The 22,159-nt window shown below is 37.7% G+C and overlaps 2 protein-coding genes across 10 annotated transcripts in view; one reads left to right on the forward strand and one right to left on the reverse strand.

Annotated features, from left to right (window-relative positions):
* The window catches only part of CENPU (centromere protein U), a 77,926-nt gene that overhangs the window by 52,800 nt on the left and 2,967 nt on the right, over positions 1-22,159 (forward strand). The gene's annotated exons all lie outside the window — the stretch shown is intronic.
* Positions 1-22,159, reverse strand: part of PRIMPOL (primase and DNA directed polymerase) — a 40,364-nt gene that overhangs the window by 13,569 nt on the left and 4,636 nt on the right. For 5 of the 9 annotated variants that reach the window (XM_082375277.1, XM_082375283.1, XM_082375282.1 and 2 more), the window contains 5 exons: positions 20,731-20,969; positions 18,678-18,775; positions 17,662-17,791; positions 11,226-11,373; positions 7,286-7,573 (listed from right to left, as the gene is read on the reverse strand). In XM_082375277.1, the coding sequence (XP_082231403.1) occupies positions 7,286-7,573; positions 11,226-11,373; positions 17,662-17,791; positions 18,678-18,775; positions 20,731-20,910 (844 nt within the window). In that variant the 5' untranslated portion in view covers positions 20,911-20,969. The remainder of the gene's footprint in view (positions 1-7,285; positions 7,574-11,225; positions 11,374-17,661; positions 17,792-18,677; positions 18,776-20,730; positions 20,970-22,159) is intronic. The other 4 variants (XM_082375278.1, XM_082375276.1, XM_082375281.1 and 1 more) reach the window with 3 other exon arrangements.

Genomic DNA, 22,159 nt, shown 5'->3' on the forward strand with positions numbered 1-22,159 from the left:
CCCTTCAAGACTGGGAGAAGTGGCTGTTTCATCTAATGGATAGAAACCAACACAGAGAGTCAAGCAAAATGAAGAAACACAGGAATATATTCCAAATGAAAGAACAAGATAAAACCTCAGGGAAAAAAATCTTAATGAAATGGAGAAAAGTAACTCACCTGATAAAGAGTTCAAAATAATGGTCATGAAGATGCTTGCTGAACTCAGGAAAGAATGGAGGAACACGATGAGAACGTCAACAAAGAGAAAATATAGAAAAGTACCAAACAGAAATCAAAGAACTGAAGAATACCACAAGTGAACTGAAAAATACACTACAGGGGTTCTACGGCAGACTAGATGAAGGAAAAGAGAGGATCAGTGAACTCGAACACAGGGCAGAGGAACTCACCCAATCAGAGCGGCAAAAAAAGAAAAGAATGGAAAAAAAGTGAGACTGCTTAAGGGATTTATGGGACAACATCAAGCAGACTAACATTCACATTAAAGGAGTCCTAGGGGAAAAAAAGAGAGAGACAGAAAGGAACAGAAAACTTATTTGAAGAAATAATGGCTGAAAACATCCCTAACCTGGGGAAGGAAACGGACATACAGATACAGGAAGCCCAGAGAGTTCCAAATAAGATCAATCCAAAGAGACCCATACCAAGACACATCATAATTAAAATGCCAAAAGTTAAAGGGAAAGAATCTTTTTTTTTTTTAATTTTATTTATTTATTTATGGCTGTGTTGGGTCTTCGTTTCTGTGTGAGGGCTTTCTCTAGTTGTGGCAAGTGGGGGCCACTCTTCATCGCGGTGCGCAGGCCTCTCACTATCGTGGCCTCTCCTGTTGCGGAGCACAGGCTCCAGACGTGCAGGCTCAGCAATTGTGGCTCACGGGCTTAGTCGCTCCGCGGCACGTGGGATCTTCCCAGACCAGGGCTCGAACCCATGTCCCCTGCATTGGCAGGCAGATTCTCAACCACTGCACCACCAGGGAAGCCCAAGGGAAAGAATCTTAAAGTACCAAGAGAAAAAAAACTTGTTACATACAAGGGAACCCCCATAAGACTATTACCCCAGAAGGGTGTGGTATGATATATTCAATCTGGCTGACATAAAAAAAAAATTTCCAACCAAGAATACTCTACCTGGCAAAGTTATCATTTATAATTGAAGGAGAGAGAAAGAGTAAAATAAAGGCTAAAGGAGTTCATCACCACTAAACCAGCCTTGTAAAAATATTAAAGGGACTTTCTTAAACTGAAAAAATAAAAGGGGTGTTAATTAGTAACAAGAAAACATATGGGGACTTCCCTGGTGGTCCAGTGGTAAAGAATCCACCTTCCAATGCAGGGGACGCAGGTTCAATCTCTGGTCAGGGAACTAAGATGCCCCATGCCGCAGGGCAACTAAGCCCACGTGCGCCACAACTGCTGAGCTCACGCACCTCAACTAGAGAGCCCGTGTGCCACAAACTATAGAGCCTACGTGCTCTGGAACCCAAACGCCACAACTACAGAGCCCACGTGCCCTGGAGCCTGTACGCCACAACTAGAGAGAGAAAACCCACACGCCACAACTAGAGAGAAACCCATGCACCACAATCAAAGATCCCACATGCCTCAACAAAGATCCCGCATGCCACAACTAAGATCTGACACGCCAAAAATAAATAAATAAATAAGTCTTTATAAAAAAAATGAAAGTATAAATCTCACTGGTAAAGGTAAATATATAGTAAAGGTAGTGGATTAAGACTTACAAAACTAGGGACTTCCCTGGTGGCACAGTGGTTAAGAATCCGCCTGCCAATGCAGGGGACACGGGTTCGAGCCCTGGTCTGGGAAGATCCCACATGCCGCAGAGCAACTAAGCCCATGTGCCACAACTACTGAGCCTGTGCTCTAGAGCCCATCAGCCACAACTACTGAGCCCACATGCCACAACTACTGAAGCCCACATGCCTAGAGCCCGTGCTCCACAACAAGAGAAGCCACCGCAATGAGAAGCCTGTGCACCGCAACGAAGAGTAGCCCCCGCTCGCCACAACTAGAGAAAGCCCGCGCGCAGCAACGAAGACCCAACGCAGCCAAAAAAATTAAATAAATTTATAAAAAAAGAAAAAAGACATATAAAACTAGTATGAAGGTTAAAAGACAAAAGTAGTAAAAATAACTACAATAATTAAGGGATAAACAAGATATAAAATGTGACATCAGGGCTTCCCTGGTGGTGCAGTGGTTGAGAATCTGCCTACCAATGCAGGGGACACGGGTTCGAGCCCTGGTCTGGGAAGATCCCACATGCCGCGGAGCAACTGGGCCTGTGAGCCACAATTACTGAACCTGCGCATCTGGAGCCTGTGCTCCGCAACAAGAGAGGCCGCGACGGTGAGAGGCCCGCGCACCGCGATGAAGAGTGGTCCCCACTTGCCGCAACTGGAGAAAGCCCTCGCGCAGAAACGAAGACTCAACACAGTCATAAATAAATAAATAAATAAATAAATAAATAAATAAATAAATAAAAGAACGTGAATTTCTTAAAAAAAAAAAAAGTGACATCAAAAGCATGGAGTGGGAGTAAATATTAGAGATTTAGAATGTGCTCAAACCTAAATTGTTATCAACTTAAAATAGACTGTTATAAGTTGTTATATGCAAGCCTCATGGTAACCACAAAGTAAAAACCTATAGTAGATAATACTCAAAATGACAAAAGAAAACTAAGCATACCACTAGAAAAGGCATCAAACCACAAAGGGAGAGAGCAAGAAAAGTAGAAGGGAACAGAGGAACTACAAAACAGCAGAAAACTATTAACAATATGGCAATAAGTACATACCTATCAATAATTAAGTGTAAATGGACTAAATTCTCCAATCAAAAGATACAGAGTGGCTAAATGAATAAAAAAACAAGACCTATCTATATGCTGCCTACAAGAGATGCACTTCAGACATAAGGATAAACACAGGCTGAAAGTGAAGGGATAGAAAAAGGTATTCCGAACAAATGGAAGCAAAAAGAAAGCTGGAATAGCTATATTTGTATCAGACAAAATAGACTTAAAACCAAGACTGTAATAAGAGACAAAGAAGGGCATTGTGTAATGATAACTGATAAAGGGATCGATACAAGAAAAGGACATTTGTAAATGCTTATATACACCCAACATAGGAGCATCTAAATATATAAAGCAAATATTAACAAACCTAAAGGGAGAAATAGACAGCAATACAATAATAGCAGAAAAATTTAATACCCCACTTACATCAATGGATAGAGCATCCAGAAAGAAAATCAGTAAGGAAATATTAGCCTTAAAGGACACATTAGATCAGATGGACTTTACAGAACATTCCATTCAAAAGCAACAGAATACACATTCTTCTGAAATGCACATGGAACCGTCTCCAGGACAGATTATATGTTAGGCCACAAAGCAAGTCTTAACAAATTTAAGAAGACTGAAATCACATCGAGCATCTTTTCTGACCACAATGGTGTGAAACTAAAAATTAATTACAAGAAGAAAACTGGAAAATTCACTTGTATGTGGAGATTAAATAACATGCTAATGAGTAAACAATGGGTCAACAAAGAAATTAAAGGAGAAATAAAAAAATACCTTGAGATAAAAGAAAATGGAGGGCTTCCCTGGTGGTGCAGTGGTTGAGAATATGCCTGCCAATGCAGGGGACATGGGTTCAATCCCTGGTCCGGGAAGATCCCACATGCCGCGGAGCAACTAAGACCGTGCACCACAACTACTGAGCCTGTGCTGTAGAGCCCATGAGCCACAACTACTGAGCCCATGCGCTGCAACTACTGAAGTCCGCGTGCCTAGAGCCCGTGCTCCACAACGAGAGAAGCCACCACAATGAAAAGCCCGCACACCACAAGGAAGAGTAGCCCCCGCTCACCGGAACTAGAGAAAGCCCCGTGCACGGCAACAAAGACCCAACACAGCCAAAAATAAATAAATAAAATAAATAAATGTATTAAAAAAAAAAAGAAAATGGAAACACAACATACCAAAATGTACAGGATGCAACAAAAGCAGTTCTAAGAGGGAAGGTTCACAGTGATATAGGCCTACCTCAAGAAACAAGAAAAATCTCAAATAAACAATCTAAAATTATACATCAAGGAACTAGAAAAATAAAACCAAATGAAGCCCAAAGTTAGTAGACAGAAGGAAATAAAAGATCAGAGCAGAAACAAATGAAATAGAGACTAAAAAAAAAGATCAATGAAACCAAGAGCTGGTTCTTTGAAAAGATAAACAAAATTGATAAACCTTAGGTAGATTCACCAAGAAAAAGAGAGGACTCATATAAATAAAATCAGAAATGAAAGAGCAGACATTACAACTGACACAAAGGATCATAAGAGACTACCATGAATAATTATATGCCAACAAATAGGACAACCTAGAGTAAATGAATAAATTCCTAGAAGCATACAACCTGCCAAAACTGAATCATGAAGAAATCGAAAATCTGAATGGACCAAGTACTAGTAAGGACACTGAATCAGTAAACAAAAACCTCCCAACAAAGCAAAGTCTAGGACCAGATGGCTTCAAATGTGAATTCTATCAAAGATTCAAAGAATTAGTATCAATCCTTCTCAAACTCTTTCAAAAAATAGAAGAGGGAACACGTCCAAACTTACTTTACAAGACCAACATTCCCCGATAGCAAAACTAGACAAAGATACCATAAGAAAAGAAAATTACAGGCCAATATCACTGATGAACATAGATCTAAAAATCCTCAACAAAGTATTAGCAAACCAACTTGTACACTACATTAAAAAGATCATACACCATGATCAAGTGGAATTTATTCCAGGGATGCAAGGACAGTCCAACAGCCACAAATCAATCAATGTGATGTAACAACACATTAACAAATGAAGGATAAAAATCATATGATCATCTCAACAGATGCAGAAAAAGCATTTGACAAAATGCAACATCCGCTTATGATAAAAACTTTCAATAAAGTGGATACAGAGGAAACATACCTCAACATAAAGGCCACATATGACAAGTCCACAATTAGAAATACTCAGCAGTGAAAAACTGAAAGCTTTTCCTCTAAGATCAGGAACAAGACAAGGACGCACACTCTCGTCATTTTTATTCAATGTAGTATTTGAAGTCCTAGCCACAGCACTTAGGCAAGAAAAGGAAAAAGGCATCCAAATTGTAAAGGAAGAAGTAAAACCATCATTGTTTGCAGATATATTGTATACTTGTATACTTGATATTATACAGGTCTGCCTCAACTAACAACTGGTTACATCCCAACAAATAAGTTGAAAACGCATTTAATACACCTAACCTACTGAATATCATAGCTTAGCCTAGCCTACGTTAAATGTGCTCAGAACACTTACATTAGCCTACAGTTGGGCAAAATCATCTAACACAAAGCCTATTCTGTAATAAAGCACTGAATACCTCATGTAATTTATTGAATAGTATACTGAAAGTAAAAAAACAGAATGGCTGTCTGGATACAAAATGATTGTGACTGATCTATCTTCATGACTGCATGGCTGGCTGTGAGCTGCAGCTCACTGTCACTGCCCAGCATCACGAGAGTATTATACCACATATCACTAGACCACGAAAAGATCAAAACTGAAAAATTCGAAGTATGGTTTCCACTGAATATATTACTTTTACACCACTGTAAAGTCAAAAAATTGTAAGTGGGAAAAAAAAATGGTAGGTCAAACCATCATTAAGTCAGGAATCATATGTAGAAAACCCTAAAGACTCTACCAAAAAAATGTTAGAATAAATGAATTCAGTAAAGCCGCAGGATACAAAATCAATATACAGAAATCTGTGGTGTTTCTATACACTAATAAACTACTGAAAGAGAAAATAAGAAAACAATCCCACTTACAACTGCATCAAAAAGAACAAAGTATCTAGGAATAAATTTAACCAAAGAGGTGAAAGACCTGTACACTGAAAGCTACAGGCATACTTCAGAGCTACTGTGGGTTCAGTTCCAGAACACCACAATAAAAGCAAATATCAGAATAAAGTCACACGAATTTTTTCGCTTCCCAGTGCTTATAAAAGTTATGTTTATATTATATTATAGTCATTAAGGGTGTAATAGCAGTCTTTAAAAATATACCTACCTTAAGAAATACTTTATAACTAAAAAAATGCTAACCACCATCTGAGCCTTCAGCGAGTCATAGTAGTAACATCAAAGATCACTAATCATAGATCATCAAAACAAGTAATAATGAAAAAGTATAAAATATTGCAAGAATTACCAAATGTGAAACAGACACAAAGTGAGCAAATGCTGTTGGAAAAATTGCGATATCAGTGGTTGACTCAGGGCTGTCACAAACCTTTAATTTGTAAAAAACACAATACCTGTGAAGTGTCACAAAACAAGGTATGCCTGTTTTATTTCCAAATTCTTATACTTGGTTGTCAACGGTGCTAGAAAGATATGCAATACAGCAGGGACACTTCCTATTCTCAGCCTGATTGGCCTGGTAATCTTGCTTATAGCTTAAACCTACTTTTCTTCAACTTGTAGACACTGAAGCTCTCTGAGTTGCTCTAACCATCAATGGCAAAAATGCTGCTCTTACGGCTTTTCAAATCACAAGCTAGAACTCAACATAAAAATGAGGTTCATTTCACCAAATTGGAGCTCAGCTGAATTAGGGGTCCTGACTGGCCTGTGTGTTACCTAAACAGGCTGAGGTCTTGTGCCAGTGCTTCATATATCCTCAGATTCAGAGACCAGAAGCAAGCAGGGCAGAAGAGAGCACAGCTGAAGCAGCCACCAGTTTCATCACAGTAGGAAGTTGATGAAACAACCCCTGCAAAGCTCTTCAGTGCAGAAAACGCCAGGCTTACTTTGCCACCTAATAGCTCCATTTTTACATTGTACCTATTTTTACAATTTATTTCATCTAATTAAACCTGTCAGCAGCATTGGAGACTGCTATCCAACTGTCCCATCATGAATCCTGTGACCATTTCAGAGCAGGAGCCAGCCACAACCATTCTCTTCTGGAGCTCAGGCCAGCCTGCTGCTTATGTCCCACAGGACCCCTTTAAGATCTCCTAACAGAAACCTACTAGATTTCCCGCACCTGAGCTCACTGATCACATTCTGTTAGTGACCCCAGTCGCTGTGGAGCAGTGGTGGTAGTAAGAATCCTAAGCAAAGTGACAAGTGGGCACTGACTGGTCTCTCACAGAAGTACACAAGGACAGTCCAACAGAGAGCTGTCAATTCTACTTACCTAGATCCACAAAAAGATGCTTTTCTCCTATGTTATTCTTCACAATTAAAAATGAAAGATCAGGACTGCTTTGCTTAGCTGACCCCAGCCTCTCCAGTTTCTCTGAATTCGTTGTCCAGCTCTCTCCTATATCCTCATCTGTGGACTTTTTGCTAAAGGAAATTCCTTGTTTAATTGGTGTTTCAGAAAAATGGGAAAATTCATGGCCCGTTGTCTCTGGAGTCATATCATCATCTTCACTAGCAATTAAGTGAAAAGCAGGCTCTAAAATTTTTCTCACAAAATTACCTAAAGAAAAAATAAAAAGGTTAATCTAATCCTTTTCTGAAAACTATAACAAGATCTAGGCACAAGTCTACACAGGACAATTTTACACAGTAAGGCTTCTATTTCTGGTTTTAAAACTGAGTTGTTATTATAAACTGTTAAGACCCCTCTCCTATACTTCCTTCCTCTTGTGTAATCTTTTACTTTTTAAATTCCCTTTGACAGGGGAGTTTGGTGTAACTTGTAAACTAATCATCTTAGAAGGGAAGGTTAATGTGAGAAGATTTGTCAGTGTTGCTAGTATGGGTCTGGGCCGAATGCTCTGTCACCAAAAAGCACCATTTTAATGAATACAAATTGAGTAGAATTTACATTCACAATCAATGATTAAAGAATGCAAGGTTTACACAAGTAAACAGTGCTGCCAAGCTCTGCCACACTCTCCCTATGTCAGGATGTCAGCAAATTTCTCAGGACTTATTTTCTCTCCTTTACTCGCATGACATACCCCAAGAACCTCGACATTCACAGCCATCAGTTTAAGGTTCTTGCTGCTCCTACCTCTCCCGATAATTGGTCATGAGCTGGGTTGTGGCCCAATAACTAAAGTCCAGAACTAAAGCAAGTAAAGACATCTGTTGTATTTCAACATTTATTCTAAGAGCTCTAAATATGAGTGGCGCTATCTTTACATAGAAAAGATAGTATGACAATCCAGAGCTTCTTTAAGCTCTCATAATTTATATGATAAAATCAAGTAACAATCTGGTTAAGCTGCTTCATGTATAACAATACTGGAGAAATGCACTACTATAAGAAAAAATTTTAGTCTTTAAAATTGGTATAGTCTGGGTTTGTCACTTTATTTACCAGACAGCTTGAACCCTTAAATCATACGATACACATGCTCTAAGTTCAAAATTCTCTTTCTCCAAATTAGACTTAATTACTTCCCTCCTCAAAGAAACAAATCCACTATCTTGTAAAACACTAAAAATCAAAATGAAAGCAAAAGCATTTGATCCTTGCAATCATATATAGACATGATTATCTCTGGAATGAGGGAAATAAGGTAAATACTGAGTAAAAAGAAATCATGATATATCAAAGGACAATAAAGCAGTCCAAACATAAATTGATAAAGTAAATTTTCCTGGAAATGTAAAATTACACCTACTTGACACCAAGAAGGCATGGCTGCAGAACCAGTTGCCAAGACTGTGCTTAGGAGGCCAGGCTAGGACGATGGATGGTGTAACCACCTTAATACTAACACCGGCTCCAGCAAACTACTCTGCTTTCTGCTGCCCTTCCCCAATAGTATCACCCTCACCTCATCATTAATACAGGGACAATTTTATTGGCTGGGAATAACTCAAAAGAACGTATCAATCATAGAAATTTCAGGTTCTATGGCAGGCTGGTAGGAAAGTATTTCAAGGAGATCAAATTTGTACATCTTGCTAACATTCTATGATCTTACACTTCCTAATTCCTCTTTCTGAAAGGTTGACAATAGGAAGTAGAAATGTCACCAAGAGATACATTGAGGGAGGGGAACCAAAGTGGTGAATTTGGACTACTCCATAATCTCTGCATCTCTGGTTCTGACAGTTCATAATTTTAGAGGATCGAAGCCGCAGATGGCATCCCATTTATCAGGTCTGACTGTGTCTCTCACTCTAGCCACACTGGACTCCCTCCCACTGCTCCCCAAATTAGTCACGAACTCTTAACCTCTATACTTTTGCTTATGCTGTTCTGACAGTAAAACCTTTCTTATCTTTGTCGGATGGAATTTCATTTAAAGCCCAGCTTGAATGTCAGCTGCCCTCAGAAGCTATCTGTAGCAGACACTGCTAATTACCGGTCAAATTTCCATTCTCCTCTTCCTCCTAGCAACAAATCTCCACGTTTAGCCTCGTGGCTAGGACTCAGAGCAGACTATGAGGAGTAAATAGGAATCAAAGAAATACCCTGCTTAGGACTCTACCCCTCCGCACAGACAGCAGAGCGACCTAACATTGTCATTCATTCGGCAAATATTAAATGACTTCTTGTATTTATGGTAGCTGCTGCTGCTACTGTTATATTATTATTACTGATAAAGACATTACTATCTGATAAGCTCTGGAAATACAATGGTGAATAAGAAACAATCCATGCCCTAAAGAAACATTAAGTAGAAGAGAGAAGACAAAACAAAAACAAAAACAAGAAATTACCCCAGGAAGTGGTGAACGCTTTGACGTGATAGGCACTGGGCACGCTCTGCAACCCAGAGGGAACACGAACCTAAGTCTTAGGGTTTGGGATGTGACAGAAAAGGCTTCTCAGATGACAATACCTACACTGAGTCTTAACAGACCAGGTGAACTGGTCAGACAGCAGCGTCAAAAAGTGCAGAGGCCTAAGGACTAGAGAAAATGTGGCCCCCGTGGGAGCTAAGTGAAGGACAGAGTTAGAAGTGCCAAGTGGTGAGAGATGAGGCCAGTGCACAACGGGCCTCATCATGCAAACTAAGACACCTGGACCTTTCCCTGAAGGCAAGGAATAATCCTGGAAGGGTTTGAGGCACACAGTGGTATAATCAAATCACTCTAGCTAGCTGACTAAAGAAGTAAGCAAGACACAGCATTTCCACTTGGGTAACTGGGTGAATGGGCATACCACTCGGATATACACCTCACAGGAGAAAGAGCAAGTCTGGGAGAAAAGATGAGGAGTCTGGTCTAGGACACGCTGAGTTTCAAGTGTCTGTGTGGGAATGTTTAATGGGAGAACAGTCTCGGCTGCAGATAAAGACTTGAGAGTCACCAACACACAGATGGAAATTGAAGCCATGACAGTGGATGATCATTAAGGTTACAGACGGAGTGAACAAAGGGACAAGGACAGATTCAACAAATGTTCCTGCCTTTTGACCCTGGTACCCTGGAAACTGTCAGACACTTGTTCTGAAATGGATTACCTGTTACCTGAACTTCAGGCAATCATCTGCTTGCCCTACCCCTGCTTTGATATACACTCAGGATTTTGGCTTTTATTCAGACCTTGGTTTTCAGTGTTCCCTTTCTGCCTATTTGTTCCCCTTTGGACTGACTTCATTTTATACCTTGGCCTAAATCTCTAAATGTCCAGTACTAGAATTAATCCTCTGGTTACACTTTCAGGCTTACACATCTACACTTCTCTCCAACCCTAAGGTTTGGCCTGGAACAATAAACAAGGCTTCGTGAGTGTGGCCTGGAACCCAAGCCCAGTTCTCATGTACTAAAACCTAAGGCAAGGCTAAAGCGAAGGTCAGAAATCCAGATCTCAGGCATCAGAGATAAGACTTGAATTAGGCCTCTCCTGCATTACCCAGAAAACTTCTGAAATGACTCCTGTTGGAACAGAAACCAGGACCAGGGCATGCATGGCCATCCCAATATCTACAGCAAGAGGCACTAATGCCAAGGATATCCTGAGCACATTAATGTGTCTAAAATGTATCTAGAATAGGAAGATAGGTCTAGAACTAAAGGCAAATCCTGAAAACATGAAAAATCATGATTCATTTTTTAGGACAGGTTAATGACCATAAAACCTGACAAATACAAAACTTTAAGAGGAAAGGAAAACATAAGTTTTTAATATAATTGTGATTTTTTTAAAAAAACAGTACACTTACCAACATGAATATTATCTTTAAATGCCACATCACGGAGTTGAAATATTAAATGGCGGCTAAATTTTTCACTGGTGCTAGAATCCAAGTTGAGAACATCTTCAGCTGAACAACTAACCCTGTAAAACTGTTGAAGTGCTTTACAAACATGCTGAAAACACAAGTAAAACATAAATAATTAGTATTTTTTAATTTGTTTTAAAATTTTTCCATGAGCAAAATTCAAATATCTTGGTACAAGTTAAGTCTAATCTGTTTTTTTATTTTGATATCAGATTATTACACAATTTTACTGAATTACTTATGTACTGAAATATACATATTTAAATTATTATACATGTTTATGTTCAAAAATGCATAGGCTCTCAGGGTTAAAGGCCTCTCAGAATTCAATTTATCTTATACATTAATCTCTAAAATCACAATAAAAATATTTCTTTTTAAGCACCTCTTTTCATAAATTTTATTTATGTATTTATTTATTTGTTTATTTGTTTGTTGTTTGGTTGCACCAGGTCTTAGTTGCGGCAGGTGGGCTCCTTAGTTGCGGCATGCATGTGGGATCTAGTTCCCTGACCAGGGATCGAACCCAGGCCCCCTGCATTGGGAGCAACAGTCTTATCCACTGTGCCACCAGGGAAGTCCTAAGCATCTCTTTAAATATTATCTATGAGTTAAAAAGTCACAATTCCATTGTTTACAGTTTTAGTCTTCAAAAAGTTCCTCAGGCACACTGAGCCCAAATCTACGTCCAAGAATATGGCCTCCAGGGCTAGATGATGCTAGTAATGAAAGCAGTTACGCATTATAGGAAGGTAGTGAGCGCAGGGTTAGGAGCACATGATTAGGAGTCAGAAAGGTTTGAGTTCTGGCTTTGCCACTTACCAGCTCTGTCGCTTTAGTCAAGTCCAAACCTAACATTCCTCAACTGCAAAATGGGATAATAATAGAACCTAACATTTCAGGTTGTTGTAAGGAGCAAAGAGAAAATGAGAGTTAAGAGTTGGCCCAATGCTTGGCACATGTAACTGCTTAAAAGCATTAGCTGTGCAGCCACAGGACAAGTCACTTCTCCTGAAGCCTGTCTTCTCTTTTGCAAAACGAAGGTACTAAGAAACACCTAACAGGTATGGTACTGGCACAAAAGCAGAAATATAGATCAATGGAACAGGATAGAAAGCCCAGAGATAAACCCACACACATATGGTCACCTTATCTTTGATAAAGGAGGCAAGAATATACAGTGGAGAAAAGACAGCCTCTTCAATAAGTGGTGCTGGGAAAACTGGACAGCTACATGTAAAAGAATGAAATTAGAACACTCCCTAACACCATACACAAAAATAAACTCAAAATGGATTAAAGACCTAAATGTAAGGCCAGCCACTATCAAACTCTTAGAAGAAAACATAGGCAGAACACTCTATGACATAAATCACAGCAAGATCCCTTTTGACCCACCTCTTAGAGAAATGGAAATAAAAACAAAAATAAACAAATGGGACCTAATGAAACTTAACAGCTTTTGCACAGCAAAGGAAACCATAAATAAGACAAAAAGACAACCCTCAGAATGGGAGAAAATATTTGCAAATGAAGCAACTGACAAAGGATTAATCTCCAAAATTTACAAGCAGCTCATGAAGCTCAATATCAAAAAAACAAACAACCCAATCCAAAAATGGGCAGAAGGGGCTTCCCTGGTGGCGCAGTGGTTGAGAATCTGCCTGCCAATGCAGGGGACACGGGTTCGAGCCCTGGTCTGGGAAGATCCCACATACCACGGAGCAACTGGGCCCGTGAGCCACAATTACTGAGCCTGCGCGTCTGGAGCCTGTGCTCCGCAACAAGAGAGGCCGTGATAGTGAGAAGCCCGTGCACCGCGATGAAGAGATGGCCCCCACTTGCCACAACTAGAGAAAGCCCTTGCACAGAAACGAAGACCCAACACAGCCATAAATAAATAAATAAATAAATAAATAAATAAAGACTTTCTCTCTATTAAAAAAAAAAAAAAAAAACCTGCTGTATAAAAAAAAATGAATAAAATTAAATCAAGAAAATTAAAAACAATAAAGAAGGTAAAAATCAAAAATGGGCAGAAGACCTAAACAGACATTTCTCCAAAGAAGATTTACAGATGGCCAACAGACACATGAAAGAATGCTCAACATCATTAATCATTAGAGAAATGCAAATCAAAACTACAATGAGGTATCACCTCACACCGATCAGAACGGCCATCATCAAAAAATCTACAAACAATAAATGCTGGAGAGGGTATGGAGAAAAGGGAACCCTCTTGCACTGTTGGTGGGAATCTAAATTGATCCAGCCACTATGGAGAACAGTATGGAGGTTCCTTAAAAAACTAAAAATGGAACTACCATATGACCCAGCAATCCCACTACTGGGCATATACACTGAGAAAACCATAATGCAAGATGAGTCATGTACCAAAATGTTCACTGCAGCTCTATTTACAATAGCCAGGACATGGAAGCAACCTAAGTGTCCATCAACAGATGAATGGATAAAGAAGATGTGGCACATACATACAATGGAATATTACTCAGCCGTAAAAAGAAACGAAATTGAGTTATCTGTAGTGAGGTGGATGGACCTAGAGTCTGTCCTACAGAGTGAAGTAAGTCAGAAAGAGAAAAACAAATACCGTATGCTAACACATATATATGGAATCTTAAAAAAAAAAAAAAAAAAGGTCATGAAGAACCTAGGGGCAAGACGGGAATAAAGACACAGACCTACTAGAGAATGGACTTGAGGATACAGGGACGGAAAAGGGTAAGCTGGGACAAAGTGAGAGAGTGGCATGGACATATATACACTACCAAACACAAAATAGATAGCTAGTGGGAAGCAGCCGCATAGCACAGGGAAATCAGCTCGGTGCTTTGTGACCACCTAGAGGGGTGGGATAGGGAGGGTGGGAGGGAGAGAGACACAAGAGGGAAGACATATGGGGACATATGTATAACTGATTCACTTTGTTATAAAGCAGAAACTAACACACCATTGTAAAGCAATTATACTCCAATAAAGATGTTTAAAAAAAAAAAGAAACACCACACAGGGTTATCTTGGGATTACCAAAAATGTCTGTACACTGCCAAACACTTAGATACCTAATAGTTATGCAATAAATTGTGTTTATTAATGTTATTTTGGTATTATAATAGCATACCACCTCCCATCATGCTCTCTGATCCTACTCTTCTTCAGTAAATTCTTTCTCAGAGAAGGCTTCCTCAGTTTCCTTATCTACATCAAATTGCCCCATATATATTCTACCTCTATTTGTAGTACTTTTACACAGCTGCAATTGTTGTGTGATTATTTTGATAAGTTTCCTCTATATCATAGAGAATATCCCTCATGATCTGTTCTCTCCTGCTTCTGTAGAAATAGAACCCCGATTATTCGCTAGATATGAGGTCATCAAGAATAAAGACCATGTTCCCCAGACTCCCTTGCAGTAAGGTGTGGCCATGTGATTACGTTCTGGCCAACAGGATGTGAGCAGAAGGAAAATATCCACTTCTACATTATAATCTTAAAGGAAAGGGGCATGCTCGCCCCTTCCCCATTTTCTACTGTCTAAAATGTAGACACAGCGGTGCTGAGCCATCTTGGACAATGTAAATAATGGCATCTTAGGAACAGCAAAGAAACAAGCCTAGTCCCCTAACACAATGGAGCCACATCCAGGTGTTACATGAGAGAGAAATAACTTTCTATCTTGTTTATGCCCCTTTAATTTGAGGTCTTTATTATGGCAGCTAAATCTTATCCTAACTTATTATCCTCCATTACATGATAAATTCTGTGAAGGCAGAAATCATGTCTCTTTGGGCTAACCATTGTATTCTTAATGCCTAGGCACACTGACACTAAGAGGCTGAAAAAATATTGATAAATGAATAAAGTCTAGTTATGTACTTTGGAGCTATACAGAATAAATGTAGTAACTGTAGATAATAAAAGTAATCATAGTCCCCTTAAGTTCTTTTTCCCAAGTTAAATTTTAAATAAAATTTTAAGTTACAGGGAATATAGCCAATATTTTATAATAACCATAAATGGAGTATAGTCTGTAAAAATTTTGAATCACTGTGTTGTACACCTGAAACTAATATATCATAAATCAATTACACCTCAACTTTAAAAGTTTTTTATTTATTTAAATATTTCAGTTGTAAAATCCAGAAGTTAAAAATATATGATTATTTGAGCAATGTTACCTGTCAACATAGTTTTATAAAATGCTTTAGCACCAGAAGTCATTCCATCTGGCAGAAGTGGCTTACTGGAATTGTCAGTTAAAAATTGTATCAAAGGGCATTACATATTATCACTAGTTATTATTAGCCAGTTATTTATTAACCATCTGTTATGATAACAGCTAACCTAACTTATGCCTCCTCACGCAGAGACACTAAAGGAAAAGAACTTATTGTATTATACACTTGTTACATACAAAGTAACCAGTAAATGAAATTAATTTCAATATAATCATTTGTAAAGGTTATATTAAGTAAAATAATCCTAATAACTTTTCTACCAACATGAGCATGTTAAATAAAAATGCTGTATAATTTTAAACTCAGATTTCTACAACTTTTTCCAACTTTTGTTGATGTTAAAGATTAGTTGCTCAAGACTAACTTGGATAAGATTGTATAAAGAATTAGCAGGAAAATAATTTAAACACCTGCATGATCTTTGCCATACCAGTGTTTATTAATCCTTGTTACAAATGGGATTTGCACTAGTGTTGATTCAATTCGGGATAAGTTTCTAGTTTCTAATACAATGAAGTACTAATACTTCTTTTTTAACAGTATCACCATATTAAAGTGCTAGTGAAAATCTCTGAATCTTAATTCCTTCTTGGCCACACAGAACCCACATAACAAATCCTACCTTAGACCATAGAAGTGTATCATACACTAGTAAAGAGTCAATATCTATGGATTATTAAAAACGTAATTAAGGTTAAAAATTAAATACAACTTACCAACTGTAATGAAATAAAACATTTATATTTATTTTTAAGGGTCCAATGGCTATCTTAAGAAAAACATAACTTTTCTGTTGTTTTTGGGAGGGCTGGGGGGAACTTATGTACATTTCTTTTGCTTCAAAGTCAGGAGAAAGCTAACATGTTTTTTTAAAAAACAGTATTTGCATACATTTTTCAAATAAATTTAAAATAAAACATGTACAGATCTGACAAAATCAGCAGATACTTTTAATCAAAAACATTTTAATTTGGATGTATTTTTAACATTATAAAATGAGTCATCTACAGTTAACATCTAGAACAAAAAATAGTTAATGTTAATACCTACTCTGAGGCCAAATAATAGTCAATATAATTTTAGTACACCTTAATACACTACAATCTTAAAAGATTTTATAAACGAACCTAATAGAGCTTAGTTGCACAAGCCCATATTCCTTTTATTACTAACTTCCTGGTTGACACTGCTAAATCAAAAATATATACTAGAACTACACTTTTTCTCTTTGTTAAAAACAAGGAGAAATGATAATTGTAGTTCTAGACCAGGTTTTGCCAGTAACTAGTTGTTGGACCTGGAGTTGGAAATAAGTCTCTCTAGGCTTTAGCTTCCTCATTTATGATGATGTAAGACAGAATAGTTTCCAAAATTTCTGCCAGCTCGAAACTTCTGATACTATTTTTATCAAAATTTTCTTGAAGTTTATCTTAGTACTCAATTTTTCAGTAAAAATTACTTCACCTAATCTTCACCAGAGTCAACTATTTGTAATGTAAAAGAATATATAATTAAGAAATGGAAAATTCCCAAACTGCCACCTTTCTCAGTTTTTTTTTTAATGTATTTGTTTTTGGCTGCATTGAGTCTACGTTGCTGTGCGCGGGCTTTCTCTAGTTGTGGCTAGCGGGGCTACTTTTTGTTGCGGTGCACAGGCTTCTCATTGCAGTGGCTTCTCTTGCTGCGGAGCACGGGCTCTAGGCACATGGGCTCAGTAGTTGTGGCTCGCTGGCTCTAGAGCGCAGGCTCAGTACCTGTGGCGTACGGGCTTAGCTGCTCCGCGGCATGTGGGATCTTCCCGGACCAGGGATTGAACCCGTGTCCCCTGCATTAGCAGGCGGATTCTTAACCACTTCGCCACCAGGGAAGTCCTCTCAGTTTTTTTTGATACAGCAATATTACGAAATATATGGGCATAAACTGAACCTTCCTCCTTTCCAGAAGTTTACTCAGAGAAGTGACATTAAGAAACTAAGTCAAAAGGAAGAGTAACAAGAAAAAGGAGGAGAAACACAGAACCTATATGTTACATAGGTTGGATTCCTTTAATGACTGAATGAGTGAATGAAAAGATATACAGGTAGATATAAGGAGAAAAACCTGAGTCTGTAATTTACCTCAATGAGTAATGCAACCATCTTTTTCCCATCAGCTCCTGGATTGGCAAGTCTGTTAAATTCCAAATCAAAATAAAGCTTGCACACAGCATTTTCAGGAATGACTTCATAACAGTGTAAGAGAGTTCTTCTGAATTGAATAATTCAAGATTGTTAGGTTTATATCTCACACCTTTTAAATCACAGAAGTTGCTCTTGTATCTCAAGATAGTATATTAACTGTGATTTAATGACAAATAACTATGACATAATGAAGACAAGATAAAGTGAACAACTGCTTACCACAGGTTTACGGAACACAGTATCAAGAGTTTCCATCAAACAAGATGTAACAATCATTTTCTGTAACATTATTTAACTGGAAAATATAGTCAACTTCATACTGCTACTTATTCACAGATAATTTTGATATCAGGTAACACTTCTACATTTGTTTTCGGTATCACCATGAAGCAAATTTTAAGAACTTTCTCAAACTGCGATCCCACAATCACATATTCTTGGGATTCCATGAATTTTTTAATGAGAATTTTTAAGTTCCATATTTTCATTAGGAATATTTTAAACACTGGTTACATACATTCTGAATCACCTGACTTCAATGAGCTTTCAATGCTCACATGTGCAGTTTCATTCTCACTGGTATATAGAGGTATGACTTTAAGATGGGTTATTAAGAAGAGATGCTGACCTGATTAGTAAATGATAAACTGCTTAGTGGCATTATATACAAATAAAAGGTTTACAGTAATTTGAACAAAGAAAAGTGATGGTGGGAATTGTGTCATCACGTGGTACAGGAATTCAAAACACACGCAATTTCTCTCTCCTAGCACCTGGTGAGATAATTCAGTGTTGCTATCACAAGGAAACTCCAGAATTCAATTCTAATAGTAAAGTAGTAACTAACTGCGTGACTGAGAACTATGAAAGCCAAGGCAGCCTGATTTAACTTCACAAGCATTTCCAGATGAAGGAAATATAATTTAACGTGTTGTCCTTTAAAAGCTACTTACCGGGATTTATAGTAAAACCAAAGTTGAGCATACGTTGTTACGAGGTAAATACGTTGTCCATCACCCACTTTGCATTCCAAACCAAATACATGAACGTCCTTTATAAAACCAAAATTAATATTCAAAAAATTAGTAAAATGCAAATTTAAAATCAACTGTAGCTATTAAATGTTCATAAAGATTTTATCATTCAAATTTTCAAAACCTGGAACATTTGTATTATTGAAAACAAGAAAATTAATCACTAAATCTATGCCAATCAAAATCTAGTTATTTGTATTTATTTATATTTAGTCACTCAAGTAATACATGTTCAAGGCAGGAACAATTAGAACATCCAGACTAAAAAGAAAAAAAAAAAAAGAAATCATTTTTCAGTCACTCGTTTGACTTCCTATTATAGTTTTATCTGCCAGTTTATGAAAAAGAACTTATTTTTTAAAACTACCTGAACATTATTGTAAATAATTTGGACTAAAGTTAATAAATTTCCTAGAGTATATAAAAATACATGAGAACCGTTTTAAAAAATATATTTGTACGTAAATCTTAAAAGTTTAAGGAAAGTTTTAAAATGCAGAACAAGTAACTATAAATTATTGTTTCTCATGGAAAAGGAATACACAAGTTCTTTTGTTTCCACTTAGCTAAAGGTAGCTGTTGAGCCTACAAAGGAACTAAACTTCCATTTTCATGAGAGAAATCATAAGAAGACTAAGTTACCCGACCCTATTAAAAATCTTCTCCAGATAAATTTTATAAACTGATGATTGGTAAATCCAGCAATCATACAGCTATATTTTTTTTGAAGTCAAGATTAAACGAATCTGTATTTTAATTTCTGATACCTGAATTAGGGTTACACAAAATGCACACAAAAGGCTTTTCTTCTATTTCCTAAACTATTCTGATGTGAGCAAGCTTCTCTTTACCAGGGAAAGAAGGTCCTCCTCCTTAAATACTTATAGCATTTTGAGTTTTTATATATCATCAATTTTCAGAATCACAATTTATTTATGCTGGATTTATGTTGGATAGATGCATCTTTTCATTATATTTCTTTATATTCCCCACAGTGCCCAACAAAAAAAGATGTGCAATACACACCTGTTTATTTTTGAGAACCATTCCCTTTGTGAGGCTAGGATGTAGCAAGCACTTCTTCCTCCCACTTTCCTAATGTGTTGGAAATTATGATAAATCTACTCTACTACTCCAAAGCACAAAAGGGACAGTAGAAAGATAAAAAACATGTGTGCTTTGGTGCTATGATTTAAGTTTCAGGGCTTATTAACTCTAAGCTATGACATTTGAGACATTTTCATTTGCTATTGTTTAAATTCAAATCTCCAATCCCTAATTTCATCCTTAAAATCTCACACTCTGGGCTTCCCTGGTGGCACAGTGGTTAGGAATCTGCCTGCCAATGCAGGCGACAGGGGTTCAAGCCCTGGTCCGGGAAGATCCTACATGCCGCGGAGCAACTAAGTCCGTGTACCACAACTACTGAGCCTGCGCTCTAGAACCCGTGAGCCACAACTACTGAAGCCCACACACCTAGAGCCTGTGCTCCACAATGAGAAGCCACCACAATGAGAAGCCTGCGCACGGCAACGAAGAGTAGCCCCCGCTCGCTGCAACTAGAGAAAGCCCACACGCAGCAACGAAGACCCAATGCAGACCAAAAAAAAAAAAAAAACTCACACTCTACTTACTCATTCCCTGATATTTCTGTGGGTATTATTTTAGTTTAACTCTTACACTCATTCTATTATTTTTCAGTCCATGAATACAGTCACTTCTCCTCTAAGCATAGCTTCATTTCTATGTCATTACAGATTTTTCAAACTATTTGGCACTAGACATGTCATTTTTTTCATTATTAATATAAAGTAAATGGTTAATGATTCATGGATATCTTTCCTAAATAGTACAAAGAGACTGCAATTAAATTCTTCTGGTAAAATATGTGGACTGAAATGAAAACAAACAATAGATTTTTTTCTGGAAATCTTAAGTTATAGTAGCCCTAAAAAAAGATTAGAAAAATTACCTCTTTACAGCTTTTAACAAAATTAAAAGCTTGAGTTTGCCGATGAAATAGTTTCCAAATGGATGGTGGTTCTTCTGGCTTAGACAATCTTGGTCTGTACACCAAGGACAATGGTTCCCTCTCATAATGGGATGCTCGTTCTTCAATTTGCTTCAGTTTCGCTTCCCATTTTCTCTTCATTGGTTCAGAAGTATGGGGAGACTAAATCCTATCCCAGGTAGGATCTCTGTCAATTACTACTAAAACAAACAAACATGGACGTCAGTTTCTTTGTTTAAGATGTATTTTGTTTGGTAAAACTTCAAAGCTCATTTCTGCTTATTTCTTTGCTTTACAGTTTATGTTTTGTGTGAAGTTTTATTGTGAAACAAGGACAGGGCTGGTTATCAGAAATCTTTAGATCCTGGCTCGTCCATCTAACAGTGCTACAGTTTTGAACAGGTTAATGAAGCTCCCTAAATTGTAATCAGCTGCAAAATGGGGATCAACATGATCTTTATGTAGTTATCTTGAGGATACATGTCATAAGACATGAAAATGTTTTGCAAATTCCAATGCCTCATGTAAATATGAGTGTTTTTTGCATCACTATGGTTTTTATTATAACCATTTTGTTGCATCAAGTGCCATGTACCTCACCCAGATGGTGGGCATCATTCCAGTACTATTATTTCTTAGTGTAGAATTCATTTCTAGGCACCACTGTCTAGCTCTTAGCTCCCTTTTCCTCTTTTTCCTGCCCATTGCTCTTCTTTTCTACTCAAACAACTATTAGCTGGGAGGATAACCAGTGTATGAATGGGAATTACAATATCAGCTAGTTTTGGTTTGGGATGTATGGTAATCATAAGCATGACTTTAAAAAAAAGAATAAATGTTAATCTGTTAATTTAATGACTATTTTTGTGATGAGTCAATTGAAATGATTACATTTTAACCCTCGTTTCCTAATGATATATGTTTTGTTTGCATACAATGCTTCCATGTTAGCCATGCCAAAGTAAGGGGACCAGGCAACACTTTTCCAATTTGGGATTACGGTTTACTTACAAAGGAAAAAGGATAGGTTTTTAGAAGAGGAGGGAAAAGCTTCCAGTATAGAGAAAAAATGGGGACAATTCTCTGGCATTCGTCCCATCAAGAGATGCCATCTAAGCCCACTCCCATACAGACTCTCGGCCATGTGACTTGCTTTGGCCAATGTCACATCGACAAATGTGAAGCAAGCAGAGGTTTAATAAGTGCTTTTGCATTAGACTTGGCTATCGTGGAGTCCTGCTCTGAAATCATCATGCTATAACTCTAGCCTCACAGAGGATAAAAGGCTCTCTGGAGAAGAACCAAGGTACCCCAGCTGATAGCAAGCACCAACTATCAGACACGTGAGTTAAGCCATTTTGGATCATCCAGCCATCATCTGAATTCAATG

The sequence above is a fragment of the Balaenoptera borealis genome (assembly GCF_965194805.1).
Source record: "Balaenoptera borealis genome assembly, chromosome: 21".
Taxonomy (NCBI): Eukaryota; Metazoa; Chordata; class Mammalia; order Artiodactyla; family Balaenopteridae; genus Balaenoptera; species Balaenoptera borealis.